The sequence below is a fragment of the Blennius ocellaris genome, assembly GCF_963422515.1.
Source record: "Blennius ocellaris genome assembly, chromosome: 12".
NCBI lineage: Eukaryota > Metazoa > Chordata > Actinopteri > Blenniiformes > Blenniidae > Blennius > Blennius ocellaris.
The window spans coordinates 21187281-21211961 of NC_137661.1; the positions used below are offsets into that span (position 1 = coordinate 21187281).

The window sequence follows — 24681 nt, forward strand, 5'->3', positions numbered from 1 at the left end:
TTACAAGGTATAAACTATTTAATCTAACGGCACATAAATCTGATCTCATTCAACATTGTGATATTTACATTTTTAAATAGAATAAAATGTATGAGAGAAACATGTCAGTCCACAAGTAATATATTGAAACTCTGGCGGTTTAAATAGCTCTGGTTCAGATGGTTTGTATTTTATTTACACTACCAGTGCTAATGTGCCCTTGAGCAATACATTGAACTCCAAATGGATGATTGGACACCTTGTATGGCTGACATTATCAGTATTGTGTGAGTGTGAATTGGTGGATTTGACATTTCAAAGCACTTGAAAATTACTGATTGTGAAATTCATGTTGGAATTACATAAAGTGTGAGCAAAATAAATTTTCCCATTATATTCACATTGTCTTGTCTTAACACATGGTCAGGTTGGCAAAATAAAAACAAATATAGAATAATTAGAGATGGTACAACTGCAAATTTATTATGTACATTTGGCATGAATAAATGAACACGTGAAATTATTGAGAGCAAGAGTGGTGAAACTAAACAACAACAAAAAAAAACATGCATACGGGCAAAGTAATTTGCTAGAGTACAATCCCTTTCATTGAAATACAGGCACACAAAGAAGAAATGCTGATGGATTTAAAAAGCGTGGTGGGACGGCAGGAGGCAGTAGTGTATATTAAGGAACAATGCACAGCCGCTACACTAATGAGACTGAGCAATGCTGGAGAAGTACTCCAGCATGTCCTGGATTGTGAACTCCATGGTGATTCCAGATCCAGGGTAACATCTGCCTATCAGAGCTTCAAAGTGCTTGTACTGACGGATGAACTCGTCTTGCATGGAGTGCCACACCACCTGACGGAGAGACAAAAAGAAGTGAACTAGTGAAGTGGGATTTTAAAATGGGCTTGGCTTGCTTTCCAGGTAGAGCTACTCAACACAGTGACAACATGAGATTGAGTGTTCCTGGCTTCCAGTATTTCATCATCCTACTTTCCTGTTAAAGGCTTAACAACAGACTGTAGCCGCGTTTACACAGTCACTTTACATGTTTTGTTTGCATGAATACAGAATAAAGTGATTGTGTTATGTGAACAAGGAATATCCAATTCAAAAAGAGCAGATAAATCCCATAATGTACTGCGCCGTTGCCTGTTTGATACAGGCCAGAAACCTGCCAATACTGAAGAGGGGTTTGTTAGCTCGACTAATGAACCTTCTTGTGACGAGTTTCTTTTTGCTTAAAAATTTTTTTTTAATCAAATGTTCCATGTTTAGAAATTGATCATGAGTCCAGACTTGTCTATGCAAATTTGTTTTTATAGTCACTAATGAAGCCACATTAAGGAAACAGAACAAAAAATAGCCATTTAATCAAATTAAAACTCAGTTTCTCACCTGCAGCAGACTTTCTTCTTCACACAGATGTTTGTCCACCTTCTTGTAAAGGTTGTCGAGTCCCTTCTTCACCTCCTTGCCGGGATACTCCTTGATGACTTTGCGCAGCTCTTGTTTATTGAAGGCCAGCTGGTAGCTCACTTCTTCCTCGCGTATGCCCTGAGCAACGCGTGCTTCAACTCCTTCAAAGAAATGCTGCGGGAGACAGAAGAGTTCATAAACGTTTGCCAACCTTCATATCCCTTAGTTGCATGATAAAAAAAACATGACACTTTTTTTTTCCCCCTGTATGAGAGCTTCTTACATTCAGTTTTTCTAAAGGCTGCCCCAGAGAGTTGATGACATAGGATTGCAGATGGTCTGTGTATTTGTGCTTGGCCTCTCGCCTCTCTGCATCCAGACAGGAGATCTTTAGACGCGACAGCGTAGAGAAGATGTGATGGAAGTTTTCCATCATAACGACGTCGCGTGGCGTCTTCTGGCTTTCATTGGCTACCTTCTCCACTGAAAACACAATGGAGAATCAGAATTAGGTGTGCTGTGCAACAACTCATTTCTGGTCAGTGAGTATTTGCGTTCAGATCGCGCTTGGGAGGTGCAGTGATCTCACCGTTCATAAAAACAGCCCTGATAAGCTTGACGTAAGCTTTATCCAGGTCCCCTCTGCGCTCTGCGTTACGGAAAATGGTTTCTGCCAGTTCGGCAAACTCCTCGAAGCCGGTCACAAAGGAGAGGATTCCAACTTTGCTTTTCTTTGAAATCTTCACCTCCTCCATCTGTCTGATCTGTCCAGACTGTGGAAAAAAGCACAGATCTAAGTTTGCAACACAATATTAGCTTCAATTTAAGAATGTAATCACAAAAATAAATGGTGAGAATGGTGTAAAACCTTGAGGTACAGGTGAGTGAAAGTGCCACTTGTACTTCACTTGGATGTACTCACAATGCATTTGTCAAAGTTTCTCTTGACGGTGACCAGCACGTTTCCCAAAGTAGTGCTGAGGAAAGAGGCCGGGTCGACATTCTCCGCTGTCCACACGTGATGGCTCATCTTCACCAGCATGTAGAGCGAGTGGAAGCTGTCGATCTTGTCGCCCAGCGCGATGAGGCTGTTGAGCTCTGTCTCAATGCTGTGGAAAATGTTATTCATCATCAGCCGCACCATGTCCTTCCTTTATTGGGGTGGGGGGGGGACAAAGTAAACACAAACAGCAAAATGAGAATGACGTTTGTGGAAATGATTATTATTTATACTTTAATTAGGGACGTGTGAATACTCACTCTGAAGACAGGGAGTGTCTGTGCTCTGCCAGGGGAGGTACCCTTGAGGGCCCGCTTCCATCTGCTTCCTCCGTTTCAGGCTGACACACATGATGACAGACATTGAACGTTAAAAAAAAAAAAAAGAACAAAATGTGTATGTATGACAATGCAACTGAGACCACATCTTCATGTGTCACTGTTGTTTTTCGGTGAGGCTCTTGACACGATTCATCTGGATCAGCTGCTTCCAGTGTGACATCAGTGACGTACCTGCGCAAGAGGAGGGGCGACGGTCATGTGCTGCTGCAGCTTGAAGAATTTGCTGATGAAGTCTTGTTCTGCGAGACACAGAGGCTCCAGCTCACTGAGGACCTGCTCAAATATCTGCAGAGAAGAAAACACTCCGCTTAATATCCCAGCATGAATCCGGCTTCAATGGAAAAAAAAAAGAGCATGATTTCAAGTGTCACCTTGTCAAACTTTGTCCTGTCGGCTACGTCCAGGTCAGAGGCGGACATGTTGCCCATGTCCAGAAGCGAGGAGGACTGCGATCGTCGGCTGTTGGAGCCCTGCACCGTCAGCTTGTTCAGACTGGAGGTTGAGCCAGTCAGCTTCCCAGAGCTGCCGTGAAGGCCTGATAGATACACGACGAATACACTTGATTCAAAGTGATGTGTTCAGTAAAGTCAACATCAGCTGCATGCAAGTAATTAAAAGAACAAAAGTGGTAGAAATGAAAAAAATAAATAAATAAAACACCAATGAGGTGAATGGTTAAGTTTTTTTTGTGAGGAAATTAGCTGAGAATCAGATGTTGATGCATAAAAAAAACACTGTTGAGATTTAGCACAAACCAACCAGGCACATGTCGAGGTGATGGTTTGTAGGGAAATACAACATTGTAGCAAGGATTTGTTGTTTTTTTTTTTTTGGGGGGGGGGGCATTATATGAGGCAGTGATGAGAAGCACGATGGAAGAGCTCCATCCGACTGATATACTTACTTTCTGTTTCCTGTTTGAGAGCACTCTCTTTCCGCGGAAGCGTAGCTGCAGCCAGTTAGAAAGGCAGGCATCAAAGACAGACACAGGTTAGGCTTAAAAAAACATGCAGCATGGGTAGGAGTGAGGCTCGGTGTTAGATGTACAAAAGTTAAAACATATGCCGACGTGCGGTGCGGTAGCTTCGGTCGTAGCTCGGACAAACCTTCAGAAAACACACGTTTTCTTTGTTTTGTTTTCAGGAGGAAAAGCTAACACAGAGAGCAGAAAGCAGAGTCCTACAGCTCTGCCAAAAACAAAGGCTCAACCGAGGGTCATAGTCAGAATGGAAATATTGCCATTTGAGCTCTGTTAAATCTCTGCGCAAAAGTGAAGTAGATGATGAAAGATAAACACAAGAAGGCAGTGCTTAGACCTTTTGAAAGAACACATAAGAGTAGGACATTACATTTCAGGGCAAAGATGTGACGCAGAAAAAGCTGTAAAGGAATCAAGCCTTGCTGGTTTATAGGCTGGTGGTACATTTATGTCTGTGCAGCGATAGGACATAAATATATAGCAAAGTAACCTTAAGCATCAGCAATATCCATGTAGTCTTTAAGTTGACAACATAATGCAAGACATAAAAAAGGAAAGCAGATCACAGAGGACTGAAAAACAATTTCTGTTATTTTAACAGGGTATAAATAACTGCGTCGACATCCGTAGACCCGTCGTGTGAGCTCTTACCAAACTTGCCCTTTGCTTCTTTGGATGTACCGGCCATCTTTATTTTGGCCACCTCAAAGAAGTCTTTGATTTCTCTGTCATATAGCCTACTCATATAATCAACATAGGTCTGGAAAAAAGAGAAAGATTGGGACAACATGAGTGAGAGGACAAAAAGTGAATAATTTCTCATCTTGAATGCGTCTTTACATAAAAAATTACATTTCTCAGATTTTTGCTAAACATTAAATAGAGCAATGTTTTTTCATTGTTAGTGTGAGAGTTTACTATCCCATTAATATAACAGCTTGTTTGCATAGTGAAGGGATGTTTAAGGAAGTTATTAACATATAATTCAGCATTATTGTATCTCAAAAGAAAAACATTTCTGTTATATACCTTGACTCAATGTGGTCATAATGTTATGGCTAATTGGTTTCATTGAGCCTTGTGGTAAGGCTTCTGTTATGAACAATATTAACTGGGACCAAGAGCAAGTGAAGTTAGTGTATGAAACTAAACTTTTGATTTGAATGGGATCTTTTGAGATCCAACTTCAATGTGCAAATATGACAATCTTAATATCCTCCTTTGATTTTTGGCGACAAATTCCAGTGTGTACATGTCACTGTAACTGTTTTTATTCTAGGTAAACAGCACTGACCCTCGACAGACCCTCGTACTTCTCCCGGTGTGTGTTTTTCAGCCACTCCATGAGCTTGGCGTAGCGCAGCAGGTCCCTGTGCAGGGGGCTGTGTTTGGGCAGCGTCAGCTCAGCGGTGTGCTGCGACAGGGTGGAGCTCTGATCGTGGCCCTGAGGAACAGAGTGAGGAGAAGGCAGATAATCAGTAAAAACAACCAGATACAAAGAAGGAAGTACCTTACCTTAAGTCCCATTCCATCTTCCTATACACGCACTAACACATCACACATCACACATCAGGAACATTTAGCTCCCTGCACAAATGTCTATAGAGGCCGCAAAACCGCAGCTTACACTGAATCCAGACGATGTCAAAAGAAACACTCTGGGTTTGTTTAAAACTGGAAAACCATTCTCAGAGCAACTCAGTGAAAGCGCCTCTCTCCTCTCACACTCCTGAGTTAGCTTTTTTTTTTTACCCCCAACAAGACATGCACATAGAGCAGTCAAGCACGGTATTTTATGATATGAGCGTTTGCGACAAAGCCATGTTAGCACCAACACCCCCCCCCCACAAAAAAGCCCTAAGCCGAGGCAACCGGTGGAGAAAGATGGACGATGTCTTCCCAGCTTTGAGATCAGATGAGGGATGTTAAGTAGTTACAGACATTTCCCATGCAATCGACGATGCACTGAGGAGGAGGGAGGCCAGAGGGTCTTGTGGCGAGTATGTTGGAGGGAGGTGTGAGAGGTCAAACATTAGCAGAAGAGGGATCGGGTGGGGAGTTGCTGTGAGGGTACTCACTGGAAGTGACAGACAGGAGGACCTATAGAACTGAGGGATGGTCATTTTGAAGTGACTGAAGTGGTTGAACTGACACAGAGACAGAGAGCAGAGTGGGATGATTCACAGTGAGCAGCACAGAGAGTCAAGGACAGGAGGGACACAGCTGGAAGGAAACGGCACAAAGGAGACCAGGAAGAGAGGATCAGCTAAACAGGATGTTTATCAAGGTGGAAAAGAGAGCGAGAGACTCTGAGCTTGGAGGAAAAAAACAGGAGAGACCTCAGCACAGAATTTCAGAGGAGACCCACGCTGAGCGGCCGAGAGCGCAACACACAAGTCAGACTCCTTTTCACTGCTGCCATGGATTCGGTTCCGCTTCGTGTTCATTTTCATAAAGGCAATGTTTCCCTCATTGCCAGCCCCGGGCCAACTGACAGGCTTAACTTGTCCACTAAAAATATTTATATTGGTTTATAGCAAGATGACTGAAGGCTGGTCACGGATGCATGTAAAGACAGTGAGAGTGTCACCTGGTGGACAAACACATTGTTGAGGTGGTTTGTGAGGCGCCGAGCGAACGTGTCTCTCAGCTCGGCAAACAGGTGCTGCTGCTGCGTCACCGCCGCCAGCTTGTCGTGACCTATGAGAGAGAAAATTAAGTCTTCAGTCTGATGAGCTGCTCCCCCCCCAAAAAAAATCAGCAGCTGAACCGCAGACGAGGCAACTGACCCGGTCGGAGAGCCACGTTCATGCACTGCAGGAGCGCCTCGGAGGCGTTGATGCAGGCCTCGATGCCTTTCGGGGAGGTAAGATCTCCTTCCTGCAGGGCCCTGATGTGTCCCTTTGACAAGTCCATGTAGTTCTATAAAATGAATTAGCCTAATTAAATAAAGGCTGTTCATTCAAGAAGTAAAATTGCAATTTATATAGACCATATATTGGCCTAATTTACTCAAAATAAAATGCTTTATCACTCAATACTTAAAAAATAAGCATGTTACATGAGATTAAAAGTTCTGGATGCTGTGTTTAGAGCATTACACAAACTAATTCCAAGTGTGTACAGTAGGAAGGTATTTCCCTACCACTAAAAACTGGATCTCGTCCAGCAGTTTGCCGTTGTTGGTGTTGCTGATCTGGATGAGGCGGTTGCTCTGCGAGATCTGGTCCATTTGGTCTTTAACGCTCTGCAGCATCTCCTCGTAGCTGCTCAGCTTTCCCTCAATGGTGTCCACCTCAGTCAGCGACTCGTCCAGGAGCATCATCAGGATATTCACCTGCTTCTCTGACGCCATGATGGACTGAATGTTAGCCTATGATGACAGAGGAGGACGGGTCAGCAATCAGCGGAGGTGTGCCAGGTACAGAGCGTCATGAATCCATCACAGTCACACATTCGTTTTTAGTAGGGATGTTACTTATATTAACACTTACACTAGTTAGTGACTTTAAAAAAAAAAAGTTGAATTGCCTTTAGTGAGGCAGCCACTTTCAAGAATGTAGGCTTACATTTATTAATAATAATGATCCACATTTACAGCTTTTGTTAATGTTACTTGCTGACAAACATTTTTCCTGTTAAAACTGGGAGGAGTTGTTAGTTCAGGATTAAAAAGGACATCTCCCTTTAGTGAACGAGATAATCTGCTGCTCAGTATATATGACAACTGAGGAGCAAACTGAAACATTGGTAATTGTAACTGGGATCATAATTTCATATGAGCAATCAATTTCTATAGCATTACTTCTAAAAGATGTGGCATTGCAGTAAAATGTTACTGTTGTTCACAGCACTGTTAATCAGGTGGCTTTAAGTTAATGAAACCACAAACTGAAAAAAAGAGTCTATATGCTCCCGGTTTATTTTCCAAAGTGAAGGCACTGGTGTCAGGTTTCTTACCCCATCTAAAACCTGCAGCTCCTTGAACAGCTTCTCCGCGAAGGCCTCAGCATTAGAGATGGCATACTCGCACATCTCCATCATGCCTTCGATGTCCTGCTCCTCGCGGGTGCTGAGCTCCTGGTAGTCATCCAGAGCATCCTCATCGCCACCGGCAACGTTCTGGCTCTCGCCGCTCGGCACGGATTCTGTGAGCATGAAGCAAGACGGAAAAGGACGTGCGGAGAGATAGTAAACACACGTGTAAACTTCAACACACGCTCTGGTTTCTTCAAAGCTGAGCAAGAGGTTTGAAGGCTTTTCATCGAACAACGAGAGACTAACGGTGCCTGGGAGGCCGTCATTGCTTCAGCACTGCGTTTTCAATTATTAGCAACATGTGATGAAAATGTGGAGTGGATATGAGCACAACATGTTTAATAGAAAATCTCAAAGGAGTGCAGAGAAATATGAAGAAATGTGAACTGCTTACATGTATTACTTATTATCATCATGACCTGGTGTATAGAATGAACGTATACCAATTATTGATATGTGTTTGAATTATGTTGGAATTAGAAATATTATGGACCATGAGTGTGAGTCAACAACAGGCCACCTTAATGAGCATGTGAGTGAATATTCCTATGAATTAAGGTGGAATGAGTGGGGACAAAAAAGCTAAAAGTGGAGAACAAAACAATCTACATGTGCTAAATAATTTCAGATAAAAATGAATCTATCCAGATTTAACAACGTAACTTATAAGAAGGGAAGGTGAGAGTCTCTAATGAGAATGGTGGTTTGAAGCAATGAAGAGTACAATGGAGAGGAGTGAGGAGGGGGAAGTTAAGTCCTACCAACCTTCCGCTTTAGGAAGTTCTGGCCAGAGAAAGTTTAAGAGAGAAAAGTGAGAATAAAGAAGAATTTAACACAGAAAAGCAATCCACAAGCGAGGGTACAAAAAAAAAGAAGAAGAAAGAAGCCCAACAGTTTTCTTTCCTTCAATTAATCATGCCATAACTAACCAAAAGAGATTCTCCTTCTGGGCTAAATGAGAAAACAAATGTGATTCACTCTGTGGATCAACCCAAGTGGTTTGAAAGAAAAAAGGAAAACCTATTAAATCAATATATTGAAATCACTCAGAGAGGCATGCGGTCACAGGAGGGATGGCTGAGACGAGAGGATTTACACACCTTCCAGCAGCTGAGAACTGACATTGACAAACTCCACCTTCTTCCTCAGATAACGCTGGTTCAGCTTCCAAATGCAGGAGATGAAAGAGTTCTTTTCGGCTGTACTGCTGGCCACCCATTTGTACACCTTCTCAAAATGAAGGTCGAACTCAGGGTTTTCCTAAAAGTAAAACACATATGTATCTTTAGACATTCGTCATGACAAGCTGATAAAAAGGTGGGTTGATTTTTATTTTAAGGATGCTGAATTATCAAAAAAAGTGGACTGATCGAGCGCCTCTGCCATTTTTATTTCACCACAACTTCAACTTTCTTTGTGACAGTGATTCAACATCATTGTGTGCTGTTTAAGGTACTGAGAAGCTCATGTTACTAATGTGTGGTGCTGACCTTGCTTGCATCTTTAGCGTCTACTTCTATCAGGTCTCGGAGCTCCCAGGTCAGCTGGCGCTTGTAGAAGTCCCCTTTGTCAGATTTTTTCACCTTAACGACTTTGACCTGCACGGGCCTCTCTGTAGTAACTGTAGGTCAAGAAAGCAAGATTAGAGTCGACATAGCTGGTTTTTAAAGCTGTTATTTGTTTGAAGCTGTTATGGGGGTTTCTAGCCACATACCCGTAGCACACAAGAAGCAGTTCTTCTTTTTCTTTCCTGCCTTGCAGACGTTAACGATACCGAGGAGACGCTCATCGTTGGGTGTGAAGATGTCCCTCTGCAGAGCGTGTTTGATTGCTGTCATGGTGGATACTGTCACACAGAAAATAACATGTTTTTACTGCTGAGGCATTAAGATCAATACATGTCCATACACACAGGAAGTCAAGCTGTATTTGCATGCATGAAATGATTCTGAACCGATGAGCACAGACATGCAAAAAACACACAGCCATCCACAAGGGGATAAGGAAATAAATGAGCAGGTTTTGTCATAGTCACTGATTTGTATTTTGCTAACTACATCAACAAGATTATTTATGAGACTTTTTTTTCTGCAGGTTTTTTTTGTACATGTTTTTACTGCTTCATCTTTGCTGTCATATTCATTTATTGCTCTCTTCACTGATGTTATGTCTTTCATTTAATTAAACTTACCTTAAAAAATCTAACTTAATACATCATTTTTGGTGCAGCACTTGGTAACACATAGGCGCTGTGAACTGTATCGCTTCCTGTGATTGATAGTAACAATAATACAAATAATACGAATTATTATTACAGCAACTTCTTTCCCAAAGGGATTAATGAAAACAAATCTACATTGCACGTTTAATGCCGAAGACCCAAAGGGACAGCCCTGGACATGGAGAAAAATACACCAAGAATTTAAAACAGTCGTCTTCTATCTTTCAGAATTTGTTCTTCTTAAAAATCTAAACAATATTATAATGTAATTTGAGCAGCTGGCTCGTATTGACATATTTTATATTATGAAACCACAGTCACAGCTAAGCCTCCAACAACAGAACAGAACACTAAAGAAGTGGATTAAAGCGCGTTATAAATACAGATACAGCTGCACGACTAAATCATAACACACACAAAAGTAATTTTCATAAAATTAAACCTCCGGCTTTCTTTCAGTCTGCTAGCTTCGAGCTAGCCTGACAGAGCTAGCGCCGGTTAGACTCAGCTTCTGGAAGACACCGTCCTCAAAGTGGTTCATTCAAACGTTGTTGAGTTTCAATCAAAGGCCGGTATTTGTGGGTTATTTCAGCAGAGATATTAATAATAAGTATGTCTTACCTTGTTTTTATTAGCCCACCATCCCTGTTAAACACCGCCCCTCACTTCCTGGCTGTAGTGCGGCGGTGTCATGTGACAGCATGACAACCGTGGGCACCTCCTCTATGGACGCCTCAGTCAGTGCTGGAGAGCGCGAGAGACCCGTCGTCGCCGCCATATTGGTTGAGGCATGCGTCTCCATAGATATAAACATGTTTTTTATGTGCATCTCACTACTATGGAGGACTAAATGTGCCCAAATTAAATAAATACATAAATATAATGAATTAATTATGTAATTAATTAATTAATTAAATTTGGAATTAAATATATAAATGTGTCATCAATTCATTAAAATACCAATACATTTTATGTAAAAAAAAAAAAAAAATCCATATATGACTATTTCACTATTTAATTAATTATGTCATGGTCCAGTGATGTATTGTTTAATGAATTTATTTTATGTCGTATGTCTCGTAAAATCATGTATACCATTTCAGTCCCTGCAGTCTTCCGTGAACACTAACAGCACACTGCTGCTCTGATGCCTCATGTTTTCGGACTCATCCATTAAATCTTAAACCACCAGTGAGAATAATTTCTTTGCTCATCATATTTTTACTACCCACAAAACACTCAAATGAAGGCCAGAACATCTCAATGTAACACAACACACTTTATTGCCTTAGTGGTGAATTACAAATAACGTTTCAGTGACAACAACAAAAAAACTGTCCATTTAGTTGGTTCCACTGAATCAACATAGTCAACATACCAAACAGTTTCTAAAGCAATGCATGGCTCCAACAAATGTTTGCACTAATGATAAAGATGCAGGGGACTCATTTTACTTCAGTATCTCATACAAAGTACATGAGACTGGACAAAGTCTGTCAGCATCAAGTGTCTCAGGAGAACTGAGATCAGACAAATTTCTTAAATCAAAGACCCACACTGCTTTTTATTGTGACTTAAGGGTGACATCTTGTGCCTGTAAGCAGAAAGTACATGCAATTTAAACAGATTTACAATTGCCTAACTGCTATTTTAGAAAAGGAAAGTCACATTATGAAAACAGTCCACTCAGTCGCATTTAGGATAATACAAGATAAACCACGAGCACCATCGAAAGGACACCACCACACCCAGACGTCACAGCTATTTCAAGAAATTGAAATGAAACCATTACATAAGTTCCAAAGTGCAGCACAAGACCAATCCACACATGCGGATAGACTGCAGCTCGGTTGATTGAGCGGGTTTGTTTCCCAGTCTACAGGCTCAATTGCCCAAACTCTCCTTTTCCCGCGGTTGAAGTCGAGCAGCCTTCGACACTGCTGTGCGAATGGGTGAATTTTGGAGCTTTAAAAATGCACTGTAAAATTAAAGTCATTATACCTTCCGTCACAGGGACTTTTGGATTGTGGGAATATGCAGGAGTACCTGTCAACATACAGTTAGTACAGTAAGGTTTTGCCCAGATGTGAAACAATACCTTCTTACTGAGAAGTTCTTAAAGCAATTGCACAGATTGAATGAGTTTTAAGACCATCGACTGGTTTATAAAAAAGAATGGCTTATTTGTTGGTCCAGAGATCCTGATGTGGGATTTAAAACTGTGTCTATACAGAGAAAACTCATGTGTTCCTTGAAAGGAGACTATAGTCTGTGTTCATACAAGGCATCATTGCAACACTGGAAATGTGAATACGTCCATCCGCACCTCATTTATACCAAACGCACCTTCTTTTCAAAAGGGATTGTTCTGCCTAAGTAGTTGTTGTGAAAGTTAAGTGGGAGAATATGATCACATGAAACAGTGCAGAAGGTGTTTGTTTTGTTCTGATGTTAAAATAGCGGCGTCGCAGATTTATTCTAGAGGTCGTAACACAGCTTCAACCCGATTCAGGTTTCATTGAGATGCCTGGACGAATGAGAATATGCATAGTCACAGTTTCAAATTCAGCCATGAATGCAAAACATTTTCTTCAATCTGTGGTAAAAAATAATAATAAAAATATAATTATCAGAATCTTTGTTGTCGGACTGACAATTCTGCAGTGGGACTGTCTCCTGATGCTCCCCACTGAGTTAAAGCTTTAAAAAAAAAAAAGGAAAAAACAGTAACAAATTATTAATTTAAATGTCCTTTAAGTGTGATGAAAGCAACTCAAAAGCACACAGGATACAACATGTCAACTGAGCCTGCATGTATGACGTGTGAAACAACTGGCTGGCTCATATTGTATTGCTGACGTAACTGGCCATCCTCTGCTGATGTAAAATATTTCTATCGCTTCCTGACCAGTTGGGCTTCACTCCACCTTTTGCCTGAGGATCCTTTTCTCCTCCTCTACAAAGTTCTTGTCTGAGGTGGCTTGTCCTAATTCCCGCTTCCTCTTTTCCTTTTGTTGGAAGGATTCCACTCGTCGCTTCTTGGCAGACAGCGCGTTTGCATCCTCCGATTCCTCATCTGATCGCCACATAGGAGAGAGAAGGAAAAAATTTCGTTTTTAAAATACTCAACAGCCAACATGCCAAACATGAAAAGTAGTATCAGACGTGTATTCAGTGCTTCTTTGGCCATTCACAAAATTATTCTCCCAACATGTGTGATGAGACACCGTTGAAGTTTTGTTTTAAAATAACGCTGCAGAGCGGCTGCTCACTGCTCCTCATTGATGCATGAAGAATGACGAAAACTATAATGAGGGAACGGTTCTCAGGTCCTTTAACTTGTTGCTTGCGTACCACTTTAAATCTATACCAATAATCTGACGGTATTGTGGTATTTACAATACTGCTAAAAATAAAAGCGACTAAAACTGTAATTTCTGAAAGAGGGACTTACCAGACTCTGATGGTTGCTCCTCTGTGGGTAAGAACCGGGCTTTGCCTGTGTATGGCTGCGGTGCATCAGCCCCGTTGTCTTCGTATACGTTGGACCACTTAATAGCCATGTCCATTCCTGGGGGTGGTCCCTTCTTCCTCTCCGGCTCTGCAGCGTAGGTCTCAGGAGGAGGCACTGCATTCATCTTCCACGGCTTAAATTCTCTGGCGGGCTGCAAATCATAGAGAAATATAGATGTAATAGTTGCAGCAATATGCACAAGATGCAATTATGGCCCCTTTCCTCTTCTCTTCGTTTGGTGAACTTCTCAATGTTGGGATCTCACGAGACCACAGGAAAACACTGCAGCCCTCATGCATCAAATCCTCACCGTACATATATCACGTCAAAGACAGCATCACACACGTAACAACTGTACTTGGGGCATGTCGGTAGTCAGATTAAAATCAGAAAACCTCAATAATCGAGCTTCCTCAGCCAACCAATGACTTCTTCAGGTTTGGCACTGTGGACATGTTTTAAAATTAAAGTAAATAAAGGTGGACAGCCGAAGTGTAAAACATTTTGTTGATCACAAATAAAAGGATAATCACAACATAGACACAAGGTGACACTATCTCCCACCAGGAAACTGAAAATATTAGTCAGGTTCCTAAATCAATAGGTTAATATAATAATATAATATATACATTTTTTTTTTTATATAAATCTATTTGTTCCTGTTAGTGGCCACTTCTGGTAAAATGTAATTATATTACATTGGGGGGGGGGGGGGGGGGGGGATGCTAGAATGATAAAACATGTTGACAGGTATTTGGTTATTGGCGATTATAACATTATGGGTCGTTAGAAACGGGCTTTTTTTGCCCCCTTTTTAAAAATACAAATAAAAAAATCACACACTGGACACGGCCCAATTCAATTCAGGATTATTTTGAATTCAAAACAATATCAGAAAATGTAATATGTTACGAGGCTCCAGAAAAAAGGCTCTTTTAGTAGTGAAGGTTGCAGACCGCTCGTTGGTGATTTATTCAGACACACTGTGACAAAGGCACAAACATTAAAAAAAAAAAAAAACCTTTGAAAATGAGATCTACTATAGTGACTTTTCCATCACGAGATGACACTCGGCTCGCGCACAGACTTGTGAAGCGTCGTACCTCTTCAGGAGCTTTAACCGTGAGGTTGTCCCAGTCTATCTCTTTGTTCAGGGGGTTGTAGAGGAAAGTCGGCTTGGACACGGAGCTGAACAGTTCGTCGGGCCTGGGTAGAGGAGCTCCACCGGCGGCTCGTTTGGTGCCTTGCTGTGAGGACTGACCCGGAGCTTCAGCCCGGTCCCCGGGCTTCTTCTTCGCATCTCCTCGCTCCTCGTCGGAGTCGCTGCTGCTGTCGCTTAAATCATCGTAGCTGGAGAAGAAGCCCAATGAAGCCGACTTCTTTTCTTCCGTCATTTCACAGCGGTTTGTGGGTTTTATTTTTTTGTTTTTTTTTAAGAAGAGGAGTTAAAAATCCGACACAGGAAGGAAAGTAGAGTCCCGAAGGGTGAAGTAGATTAACGTGAAGCCATTTTGAATCAACCTCCAAAACAGTCGTAAACTGTTTAGACTGTCGCCACGACTATCGTAAAGCAGTCTGCTCCAAGAGAGAGGGTCGCGGGTTCGAGTCCACGTCGAGACAACTTTATAAATATATACACATTGATTAAACGTAAAAGGGAGAGCGAGAGAGTCTATTCATGGGTATACATTTGTGTGCGCGAAAAATGTATCTGGCTTGGAAAAAATTATGGATTTTCATTTGAGGTCATTTTGTGGGACTTTCTCAGTCCACATGTATATGATGTGGCTCTTTGTAGTACTTTTTGTGGCTTTAGGTATCTGGCACGTTGGCCACTCCCTGATCTAAAAGCATTGATAATTAAAACTTCCACAAATTTAGTGACCCTCAAATAAGTGTTAGAAGAAGGGTCATTAACTGGCCATTATACAGTTTTTCCACACTAAAGCTCATTGTACAGATGCTTTTTCGAAGTGTGAAAGACTGTGGAAAAACTTCTGAAATTTAAAACAAGCCAACTACTTACTTTCAGTTTTGGCTTCTGTTGATTCCCTGTTGAAATGGGAAATTCTTGTGATTTGTTTTTGTTGCTCCCATTTTATGTACAGCACTTTGTGACTTTTATCTGTGAAAAGTGCTTCATAAATAAACTTTGCTTATTTACTTACTTACTTACTTACTATCGTACTTTTGTATTTTCTTGATTAAAAAAAATACACTGAGTGGTTTCAATAATTTTTATATTACAGCATTTTCACACTTTCATATTGAAATAGTGTTGCTTATGTTTACTTTTTTTTAAAATTGTGTGAAATAAAGCTTCCGTACATTTGATGTTTAATGCCCAGTGTATATACGTGCAACCTAAATGTGTTTAATGAATCAGCTGCTCTTCTAGACCTACAGACCATCATTTAAGTTACCTAATCTGGAAAGGTTAGGAACCTCATCTTCTCTCAACCCGTTTAGTGATGATTAAAGGCATATAGCTTTTCTTTAGTCAGCGAGACATAGAGGGGCCACAGTGTGCCCTTGTGCACAGGTCAAATACTGACTATAGTGCACATGGAAACATAAATCTAGCAGATATATTGCACACAGATTCTCTTTTCTGTCTCTTTGTCTCTGTCTTTCCCACCCTCAGAGCTCAATATTACCATTGCAGATGCTTCAAATTAGATGGTGTGCATTCCTTTTAGGTTAGTGGGAGGTCAGCTCTGCACCAACGGTTGCCACATAATTTTGATAAATTACTCACTAGCTGATTCTACCTTTTTGCCATGAGAAATCACATTTTGCTTTTCAAGGAAGCTCGGAAAACACAAATAAGTATTAATGCAGGAATATATGTGACTCTGAAGACATGTTTCATGTTTTAGTTGTTTATGCCCAGTTGAGTGTTTGGTGCTGATTATGACGTTAGCTGAGGACACACTAAACCTGTAACCTTTGAGCAAAGTTTGTAGATATTCTTCTTTGGACAAGACAGGACAGTTTCTTGCTTCAGAGAAGGGTGATGACTCCTGAACTTGTTATGACATGGTAGTTTCCCTAGCTTTTGATTCGGTGTTTTGTTAATGCACTGTGATAAGTTTCAGGAAAATGTTAAAAGTTCTGACGAACAAGGCTGGGACTCAAATGTTGTTAGTTATAAGACGCATAAACAAATGTATTTGTTTTCATCCTCAACAGTCACTATATTTCTCCATAAACAAGATCAATAATTGGGATTTCACAATCTTTCTTGTTTCCCGACTTTAAACAAAACTGGACACGGCACATTAAGAACTTGCACATATTTTTAAACAACTCATTATTTTTGCCCTTGACACATTCTTTCTTGGACCACCTCAAAGCAAGTTTCGGTATATTCATGTTCTGGTTATGAACAATCCAGTTCAACGGAAACATCAAATAGATTTTAATTGGGTTCCCTTTAAATGCTGAGTCAAGCAAACCGACTTCACTGTGGTGTCTGTGGCTCAGCTGGTGAGTCATCCCTTCACCCACTTGTGTGAATGGCTGAACATGACTGATCACGCAAAGCATGTTAGAACTATTGCAGTGTCAAAATTTGTTATCGAGATAAACGTCTATTTACATACTTTACATTGCACAGTAGATGGCAGGCATAATGTGCTTTACTCTAACAGTTACAACCATCATGGAATAGGCTGCAAGGTGGAATATGCTCAACAATAATCAGTCAGCCTTGAAACAAATGGATTTCTGAAGTTATGATAATGAAACAAAGCTGTTGGTTTGGACACGGGGTAATGTTGATGTTACTCAGTGTTGGACATGTTGCTGTCATAACTTGTGAATTAGTTCAGGCATAATCGGTTGGCCCCCATATTTTGCAACACTGGTTAAGACACAATGGAATGCATATTGAAAGAAACACACTGTTAAAACTTGACAATATAAAGTGTTTCACTTAATTATCTTTGAGGATTGGAAAGATTAGCTCATTAGCTGAGCACAACTTAAACTTGATACTTCAAGATATGCCAACCTCATAAAAAAAATTATATTGCTTAAATCTTTTACGATTTACAATCTGTTTATTTACAATCTGTTACTTGTCGTTTTTAATTTTGGAGTGACTTTGCTACTTTCTCTTGCAGAATTGCGAAATTTTTTTGGCAAATGTACATATCGTATCCCAGGAGAAATAAACTAAGCAGCAGGTCCAATGCTGTCCTGTAGCTGGTGCAATTGGTTCTCGTTTCTGCTTGCCTCTTTCCCCCCCCCCCCGTTTCTACCATGCCTGACCATGATGTGAGAGATTCCACAAGGAGGTGAAAAGCTCCACCTCTTCTCGAGATGGTATTATCCTTCCATTCATAACATGCTAAATGTCTTCATTTCATCTATAGGCTTAACTGAGGTCAGCATACATCTCTGACAGCATCACAGTGGGTGGTTTATTTAGTTCACGCAAAGAAGACAGACTTTCTTCTTCTCTCGTAACCTGTCAGCTCATCAGTTCCAAATATGAATAGAAACTTTTATCTTTTGTTAATCCTTATGATGTCACACAAAATTGTCATCGGATGTCATTCCCTCTGCCACATGTGTTTTCCCATGCCTTATTATCACACTTGACTATCCTCAGGATATTTTAGCTCTTAATTACTAAAATGCTGTTCACATTTCAGATAATTAAAGCCACAGTCGCTATTCGGACGTCACCAAACGGCACCTGCAGAGTGATAAAAAAAAAAAGGTTTTGTTCATGTGCCTATTAAAAACAGATGCTTTCTTTTATCTGCACATTTTCATTTGTAATTGGTTCTAGCGCCAGTATTTAGGGGGATTCTTTATAGTATTTGTAACCTTGGTCTTCAGCACAACATTTCAAGTGGATGATTTTATGCTACTAGAAACTTGAATAGTTTAAGCAGACTTGTAGATGCAACCTCTGGCCAATGCTGCACAGGTGACCTGTGACCTAAGGCTCCACTGGTGCAATGGGATGACAAAGGTCAATGGAAATAACAGACACACCATGATCACCACTTTTATTTTGTGCACATGGTCCCTTTCACACTGTGGTCACATGCAATTCTTCGCATGCATGTTTCTCATGATCAACATGCATGTTTTTCATAACATCCTGGAGCCATACTGATGGAAAAATGTCCAGCCGGCTCAGAGATGGATGACTGCTTATTCCAAATGTGCTATGCTGTTGGTGAGGTAATGAGATTAAACACTAGGTCTTGTCACACTGGTTGAAATAGTTCTGGTTCTTTGTTTCTGGGGAGCTGGTGAATAGTAAACGTATGTGCATACATCCGTCTGTTGAATTCACAGTGGGAAACTCTCTTTCCGGATAAAGGATGAGGCACCTTTTACATCTGGTGTATCTGTAAGTTCACTGAGTGATTTTACACATCATAGATTTCCAAATCGGCAATCTTTGTTTAGCTTCTTGAAACAAAAAAAACACCAAGTATATTTGGAATTAGCTCAGCCAAATAAGAATGTCAGTGGTGCCGGTTCTCACTCTTGCCTTAAAGCTGGATGACCTTGATGTGCCTGGGGCTTTTCTCTTACTGTGTGGTATTTGCATGTTCTCCTTGGACCTGGAATGAATTTCTACAGATGCTGTGTCTTTCTTTCCAAGGGCATATGTATGAAGTGAATTAAATGATTGTCCGCCTCTCTGTGTTAGACTTCTGATGAACAGGCACCTGTTTTTATTGTTTTTTTCCTGTCTGCTATTTGATTGATATGCTGTATTGTTTTTTGTTTTCCCCCTGTACATTCTTTCTGATTGTTCATAATTTAAAACATTAAAAAAAACAACCACTACAAAAAAGCACAAAAAAAAAGAACAAGCAAGCTGGACTCATATTCCTGGGGGTTAACTTTAAACTACATCAATACATGCCTTCTGCATTTTGCATAGGTTTTTAAAAGGTTCTGTAGCTTCCATTAACAACAATGGAAACTGCAGGTATTGAAAACCCATGAAAGCACAGGGAGAGCATGCAAACGCCTCACTCAGGTCATTCAAACCAAGAGCCTTCTGATTGTGAAGTGACCAAAACTATGAAAGCAGTGACATTTACACACACTCCTGTGGAGCTGAGTTCACTCTGAAATGGAACAGAAGCATGCTGAAGAAAGAACTGCTGAACACATCCATGTGAAAACAGATGCAAATGTCGCCTCAGTTTATAATAAATTTAACAACAACAAGAACAAGAACAATATTTCTCATCAAAGTCAGAGTTGAAATTTGGAATGATCATATATTTTGTGTTATTTAATGTAGAGCATCACACAATATGTATTAAGTCTTTGCTGCTCTGTCACAAGACAGAGACAAAAGCCAACAACGTGATAAAACAACACCTGTGATGATCAAATATCCATACTTTTACAACATTATGATAATAAATCTCTCATCTGTCTCCTTAATCTTTTTTTCCATTGCTCTTTCCATTTCAGCCTCGCGGTGGTTCAATTAACAGTAAAAAAAAAAAAAAATCGTGGAAATAACATGTGGGGTCATGACAATTTTCCCTCAAGAAAAAAACAAGTGATGCATCTGTTTTAAGTGGAAGAGGAGTTCATGTCAAAACATGCTTTTTTATATTGATACATAGTGCGAGTGTACAGGCATTAGTGGTATATACATATGCAGTAACCCCTTGTACTGTGAATGCTTCTCTACTTGATTGTCTTTTTTTTTTAATATCTTTTCTATGCGTTATGGACTTATAGCTCCTCATACCACACACATGCACTTTTCACCGCTGTGTTTGCACTGGTCACTTTAACACTGTGATTCCAAACCTGAGAAGTGGCATTCTTTGGCTCATTACATTAACTCGAGGCTGTGTTTGCACCGTGGCCTGTTGGGGCTCGTGGCTGGAGGCCAGAACAGGATCCAACTGATGCAGCAGGAGGAGAGGGGTGAGGGTTGGGGGGGTGGGGGGGTCGGAGAAGGTGTGGGAGATCTGGGTCAAAAGGACAGTTCTGGGGTGAGTTGGGCGGGATGTGGGCAGGGGTGGGTGTTGAGGTTGATCATCCCCATCACATGTTCCACGGTGTCCTGCGGGGTGGATGGCTGTGGGCTAAACACACGCAGCACATTCAACCCTGTGCCCTTCCTGATGCTTTGATTTTCACCGTTCTACCTCCGCTAATACCTTGCAACCTCCAGAACATGCCCATACAGACAAATAATAAATTTCAAGCAAAAGGCAGCAAACACACACACACACACACACACACACACGCACACACACACACACACACACACACACACACACACACACACACGCACACACACACACACACGCACACACACACACACACACACACACACACACACACACACACACACACACACACACACACACACACACACTCTGTACGCTGAGACCATTCATAAGAGAATACAAGTTAGATATGGATTACTGTATCACAGGTAGGTGAGGTAACCACACAGCCAGTTATTGATTACAGGTTTTCATTGTCCATGTTCAAAGACATAGAAAAACAGGCAAGAAAGGAAAACTGTTGGGATAAAAAAAAAAAAAAAGAAAAGCTAAATAATTAAGTTGTCCTTTTTTAGTGTGTGTGCACATTTACACTCACTGTAAATGAGCATTAAGTTGAAAGCTAACCTAAGGATAAATCAGTATTCAAATATGAAGTGAACATTTCTATGAGTCAGATTCCAATGTCTTGTCTGATCATAAAAAGACACTAACAAGCAGGCAGTTGCCTCTTCTGTGACTCTACAGATAAATGTTATGTCATTGCATTCGAGAGCCTCCCCAAATAATTCTTCTGGCTCGTCGGAATATTTGCCACTTTATTCATTAGTTGTCCAAAGGTGTTGTCCTTCTTCGCGATAGCTCTGGTCAATGTTTTAAGACTATTGAGGTGAAATCTATTATACTTTCACATCTGATCAAAAGTGAGGCCCAATGTACTAAAAGTGGAGCACAAGCAAGGAGGCCAAAGTGTGCTCTATGACTCTACGGATGAGTTTCTGAAGGCTGTCTGCAAAACATATTGGTCACTGCATGGAAAAGCCTCCCAGCCTGTATGTTCTGCACATGCCACAGAAGAATGCTTTGAGCAGAGGCCAGCAGCATCTACTTTCACATGCATAATTCAAATGGCTCCATTCAGCTTTGTCTGACAATCATCTCTATAAACAGGGGAGCAGGAGGCCGGGTATCAAAGGCCAGGTAGTCACATTGTGCATAAACATTGCATGGAGAAATATTTGGGTATGTAATGATCTTTTTTCTAATGTTCAGCTAATTGGACAATACCTGAAGGCAATTTTCAAACTCATGTTTGGGGGAGGACACATTCTTTTTTATAAGAAACCTTTTAGTGAAATCACTGGATTTACAGCTTGTTTCGTTCCGAAAATGTTTGTCCTCAAATCATAGCTGAATGTCAAATGTAAGAAATAGTTTTACCCAGATGAGCACCATGTGCTCAAGGGGTTTTACTTAAAAAAAAAAAAAACAAGAGAAGGCTGAATGCCAGAAATCCAAAGATACACTTTATGGTGATATTTTCTTCCGAACATCATAAAAACCTATCATGATAATTAAAATAATGTTAAACTATATAGAGCACTCACAAGAGAAACACAAATAAAAACATACAATAAAGATAGATAAGGCAGATAAGAACATTGATTTCCTGACTTTTTTTTCTTTTCCTTACTGTACTTTTTTGTGAGTTGGTATTTATTTATTTATAATTCCTTTATCCTGAGAGCATGATGAGCGTGGCAGAACATGCATATCTAAATTCAGTTGAATTTATCCATCTTCTACATCTGCTGTACTCCAACTGAAAATTGTCAAAAAGAGAGGATAGACTCTGAACAGGTCACCAGTCTATCACAGGGCCAGCACAATGTGCCAGATAACCATACACACAGTTATTTTTGTGACAATAATGCACCTGACATGTATGGTTTTGGATTGTGGGAGGAAACCAGACTATCTTGAGAAAACCGACAAATACAAAAACAAATACAAAGAGAGAATATGCTCACTGCGCAGAATCAAACTATGGAGATTCTCACTATTTACCCACTCTATAATGTAGTGCTCAACATCAGGGGCACTGCCATTTAAAAGTTCTCCCCTCATATTAACAGTTTTGTTCTAATAATGATGAGATCTGTTCCTTTCTATTGCATGATATTACAGCATATACTATGAGGAAAGTATGTAACTCACTACACCACCTTTCAGTTTTAGGCATCTTGATATAACCTAAAGTAATTCCCACCTCAGCAACCACCTGGTAACAGCTGTGATGAAAATCTCCCTTTTTATAGGAAGGAACCTCCAACAAAACCCCACAGAGAAGTCAGTGGCCATCTGCGATGATGGGTTAGAGTTACGGATTGTAAAGAATGAAAATAACTCAAAGAGAAACAACAAACTATAAACACATGGCAGCAGAAGTGGCCATGAACCACGTATCAGAAACCTGTCGCTCAGGAACCTGAGATACAGTGAAACATCCATGGTGGCAATGAAGAGGTGATCCGTTTATTCTCTTCAGTTGTTTTTGGTAAGTCATGTCAGTCGTTAGGTAAAGTTCCCAATCATCATTGTATAATGAAAGTGAATAGTGTCAATCAGTTGTGGCTGGTGGTAAAATTCTCAGGTTCACTCTTCATTATTCTTCAATTTCAGCCAGTGTCAGTCTATATCCTGTTCAGAGTAACTAAGCGCTGGAGCCGATCCCAGATAACTATGGGTGAAGGCAGGTCACACCCTGTAGCACCGACCAAAAATACAATGGTAGCATGTAAATGTATTGTTAGCAAAATAAAGAAGCTTTAAGGTCATTTAAGCCAGCCAACTATGTGAGTTTTTATAAGGACCCACAAAAACATTGAGCACTTGGGGCAGGGTACACTCTCACCACTGAGCAAACCGAGAGAAACACACACACACACACACACACGCAGGAAAGCTAGAGTGGGCAATTATGTTTAAATGCATGTTTTGGGACCATGGAGAGACACTTGAATACCTGAACACATGAACATGCAATTATATACTTCAGACTTGAACTAAGGACATTCTCACTGCATGAGCGCTAACGACTGAATCACTGTGCAACCAGTGTTTTAGTGATATCTATTACAGTAAGATGTAAAGGGAAATGACCCCCGAGCTACCTATGAGACATTTTCACTGATCTTCAGGCATTTAATTTTGAAGGCAGACATTCACATACAATTAAGTTTTGTTTTTTTTTACTTTTCCAGTATTTAGTTTTCTACAATGATACAATGATTAGTCAACAACAGCTACAAAGCACTTGGGTGCTCAGTACAGTTTTGCATAAAAGAAATATTCGTATCCTATCTCTCAATTAAGTTTTCGTTCTGAGATGGGTAGATGTTGGCTCTTCTAATGTCAAGCCTTTCCTGCTGTAGGTCTGCTGTGTGATGGGGCATGTAGGGAGGGGATTGAGGGCACATTTCACACCTTGAGGGCAGCTTGGTGGGGGGTTGGCAGGGGTTTGATGAACAGGGTGCACCTGGCTGAGAGCTGAGGTCCTATTGCCTAACTGGTACAGACATGGTTTACAGATCAAAGGGGTAATCCCTACTCTGTCCAGTCACACACTATTCCTGCTCCTCCTAAGCCTTTTCCTCCCTGAAGTCCTTGCAGTGTTTCATCGACGTACTCTCTATGAAACAGTCCTATGCTTGAACTACCTGTTTCCCCTGATGCCCATGGTGAACCCTGGAGCCCTGACTGTGGGATTTTCTGACTCATTAGCTCTGCTCAGTCAAGTGGAGCAGCCTGCGGATTCCTTCCAGCCAAGTTCATCAACCCAGCCAGTGGCTCGCACTGCAAGGTGATAAGAGAAAGGAGGCTCCAGCCATCGGTCCCCGCCGTGACTTTGTTTAGTGTGAAATGAGACGAGGAGGAGGGGGGCACGAGGGGAGCACAGGAAGGGAGAAGATGGGAGTGCAAATGAAAGGTCTGCAGACGGGCTGTGATGTGGTCAATGATGAGCAGCAGGGCAGCAACACACCCTAATGCAGTGCAGCGTATTTAACACAGCTTAGCAGTGTAGTTACGGAAGTGTTAACGCCTGTCAGTTACTCGGCTACTCGTCTTGGCCGCAGGTGTCTGTTTGACCCTGGGTCTCA

At 41.0% G+C, this 24681-nt stretch overlaps 2 protein-coding genes across 4 annotated transcripts; both read right to left on the bottom strand.

The window, feature by feature from the left end:
* Nucleotides 1-442: 442 nt before the first annotated feature.
* On the bottom strand, nt 443-10658 carry exoc1 (exocyst complex component 1). Of its 2 annotated transcripts, XM_080506261.1 has the most exons (19): nt 10610-10658; nt 9482-9613; nt 9258-9388; nt 8868-9027; nt 7690-7877; nt 6875-7102; nt 6519-6651; nt 6320-6429; nt 5808-5876; nt 5024-5173; nt 4381-4489; nt 3122-3285; nt 2922-3035; nt 2670-2749; nt 2332-2560; nt 1999-2182; nt 1693-1892; nt 1389-1583; nt 443-845 (listed from the first exon to the last, which is right to left on the bottom strand). In XM_080506261.1, the coding sequence occupies exons 2-19, from the start codon at nt 9603-9605 to the stop codon at nt 693-695; spliced, it is 2721 nt and encodes a 906-aa protein (XP_080362387.1). In that variant the 5' UTR covers nt 9606-9613; nt 10610-10658; the 3' UTR covers nt 443-692. The 2 variants fall into 2 exon arrangements, with proteins under 2 accessions (XP_080362387.1, XP_080362388.1); XM_080506262.1 differs by lacking the exon at nt 5808-5876.
* A 602-nt stretch (nt 10659-11260) lies between these two features.
* Nucleotides 11261-15017, bottom strand: cUnh1orf52 (chromosome Un C1orf52 homolog). 2 transcript variants are annotated; one of them, XM_080506259.1, is made up of 4 exons: nt 14606-15017; nt 13443-13653; nt 12916-13064; nt 11261-12688 (listed from the first exon to the last, which is right to left on the bottom strand). In XM_080506259.1, exons 1-4 carry the CDS (start codon nt 14894-14896, stop codon nt 12683-12685), a joined length of 657 nt encoding a protein of 218 aa, XP_080362385.1. In that variant the 5' UTR covers nt 14897-15017; the 3' UTR covers nt 11261-12682. The 2 variants fall into 2 exon arrangements, with proteins under 2 accessions (XP_080362385.1, XP_080362384.1); XM_080506258.1 differs by having other exon boundaries at nt 11261-13064.
* Between the last annotated feature and the right edge of the window lie 9664 nt (nt 15018-24681).

Excerpts from the sequence above, each read along its gene's own strand:
- cUnh1orf52 (XM_080506258.1), bottom strand. The coding sequence starts at position 14,896 with ATGACGGAAGAAAAGAAGTCGGCTTCATTGGGCTTCTTCTCCAGCTAC. Across the intron at positions 13,654-14,605 it reads CGGTTAAAGCTCCTGAAGAG|CCCGCCAGAGAATTTAAGCC; the intron begins GTACGACGCTTC and ends TATGATTTGCAG. Across the intron at positions 13,065-13,442 it reads GGAGCAACCATCAGAGTCTG|ATGAGGAATCGGAGGATGCA; the intron begins GTAAGTCCCTCT and ends TGTGGCGATCAG.
- exoc1 (XM_080506261.1), bottom strand. The coding sequence starts at position 9,605 with ATGACAGCAATCAAACACGCTCTGCAGAGGGACATCTTCACACCCAAC. Across the intron at positions 7,103-7,689 it reads AGCTGCAGGTTTTAGATGGG|GCTAACATTCAGTCCATCAT; the intron begins GTAAGAAACCTG and ends CTGTCATCATAG. Across the intron at positions 3,036-3,121 it reads ACAGGACAAAGTTTGACAAG|ATATTTGAGCAGGTCCTCAG; the intron begins GTGACACTTGAA and ends TCTTCTCTGCAG.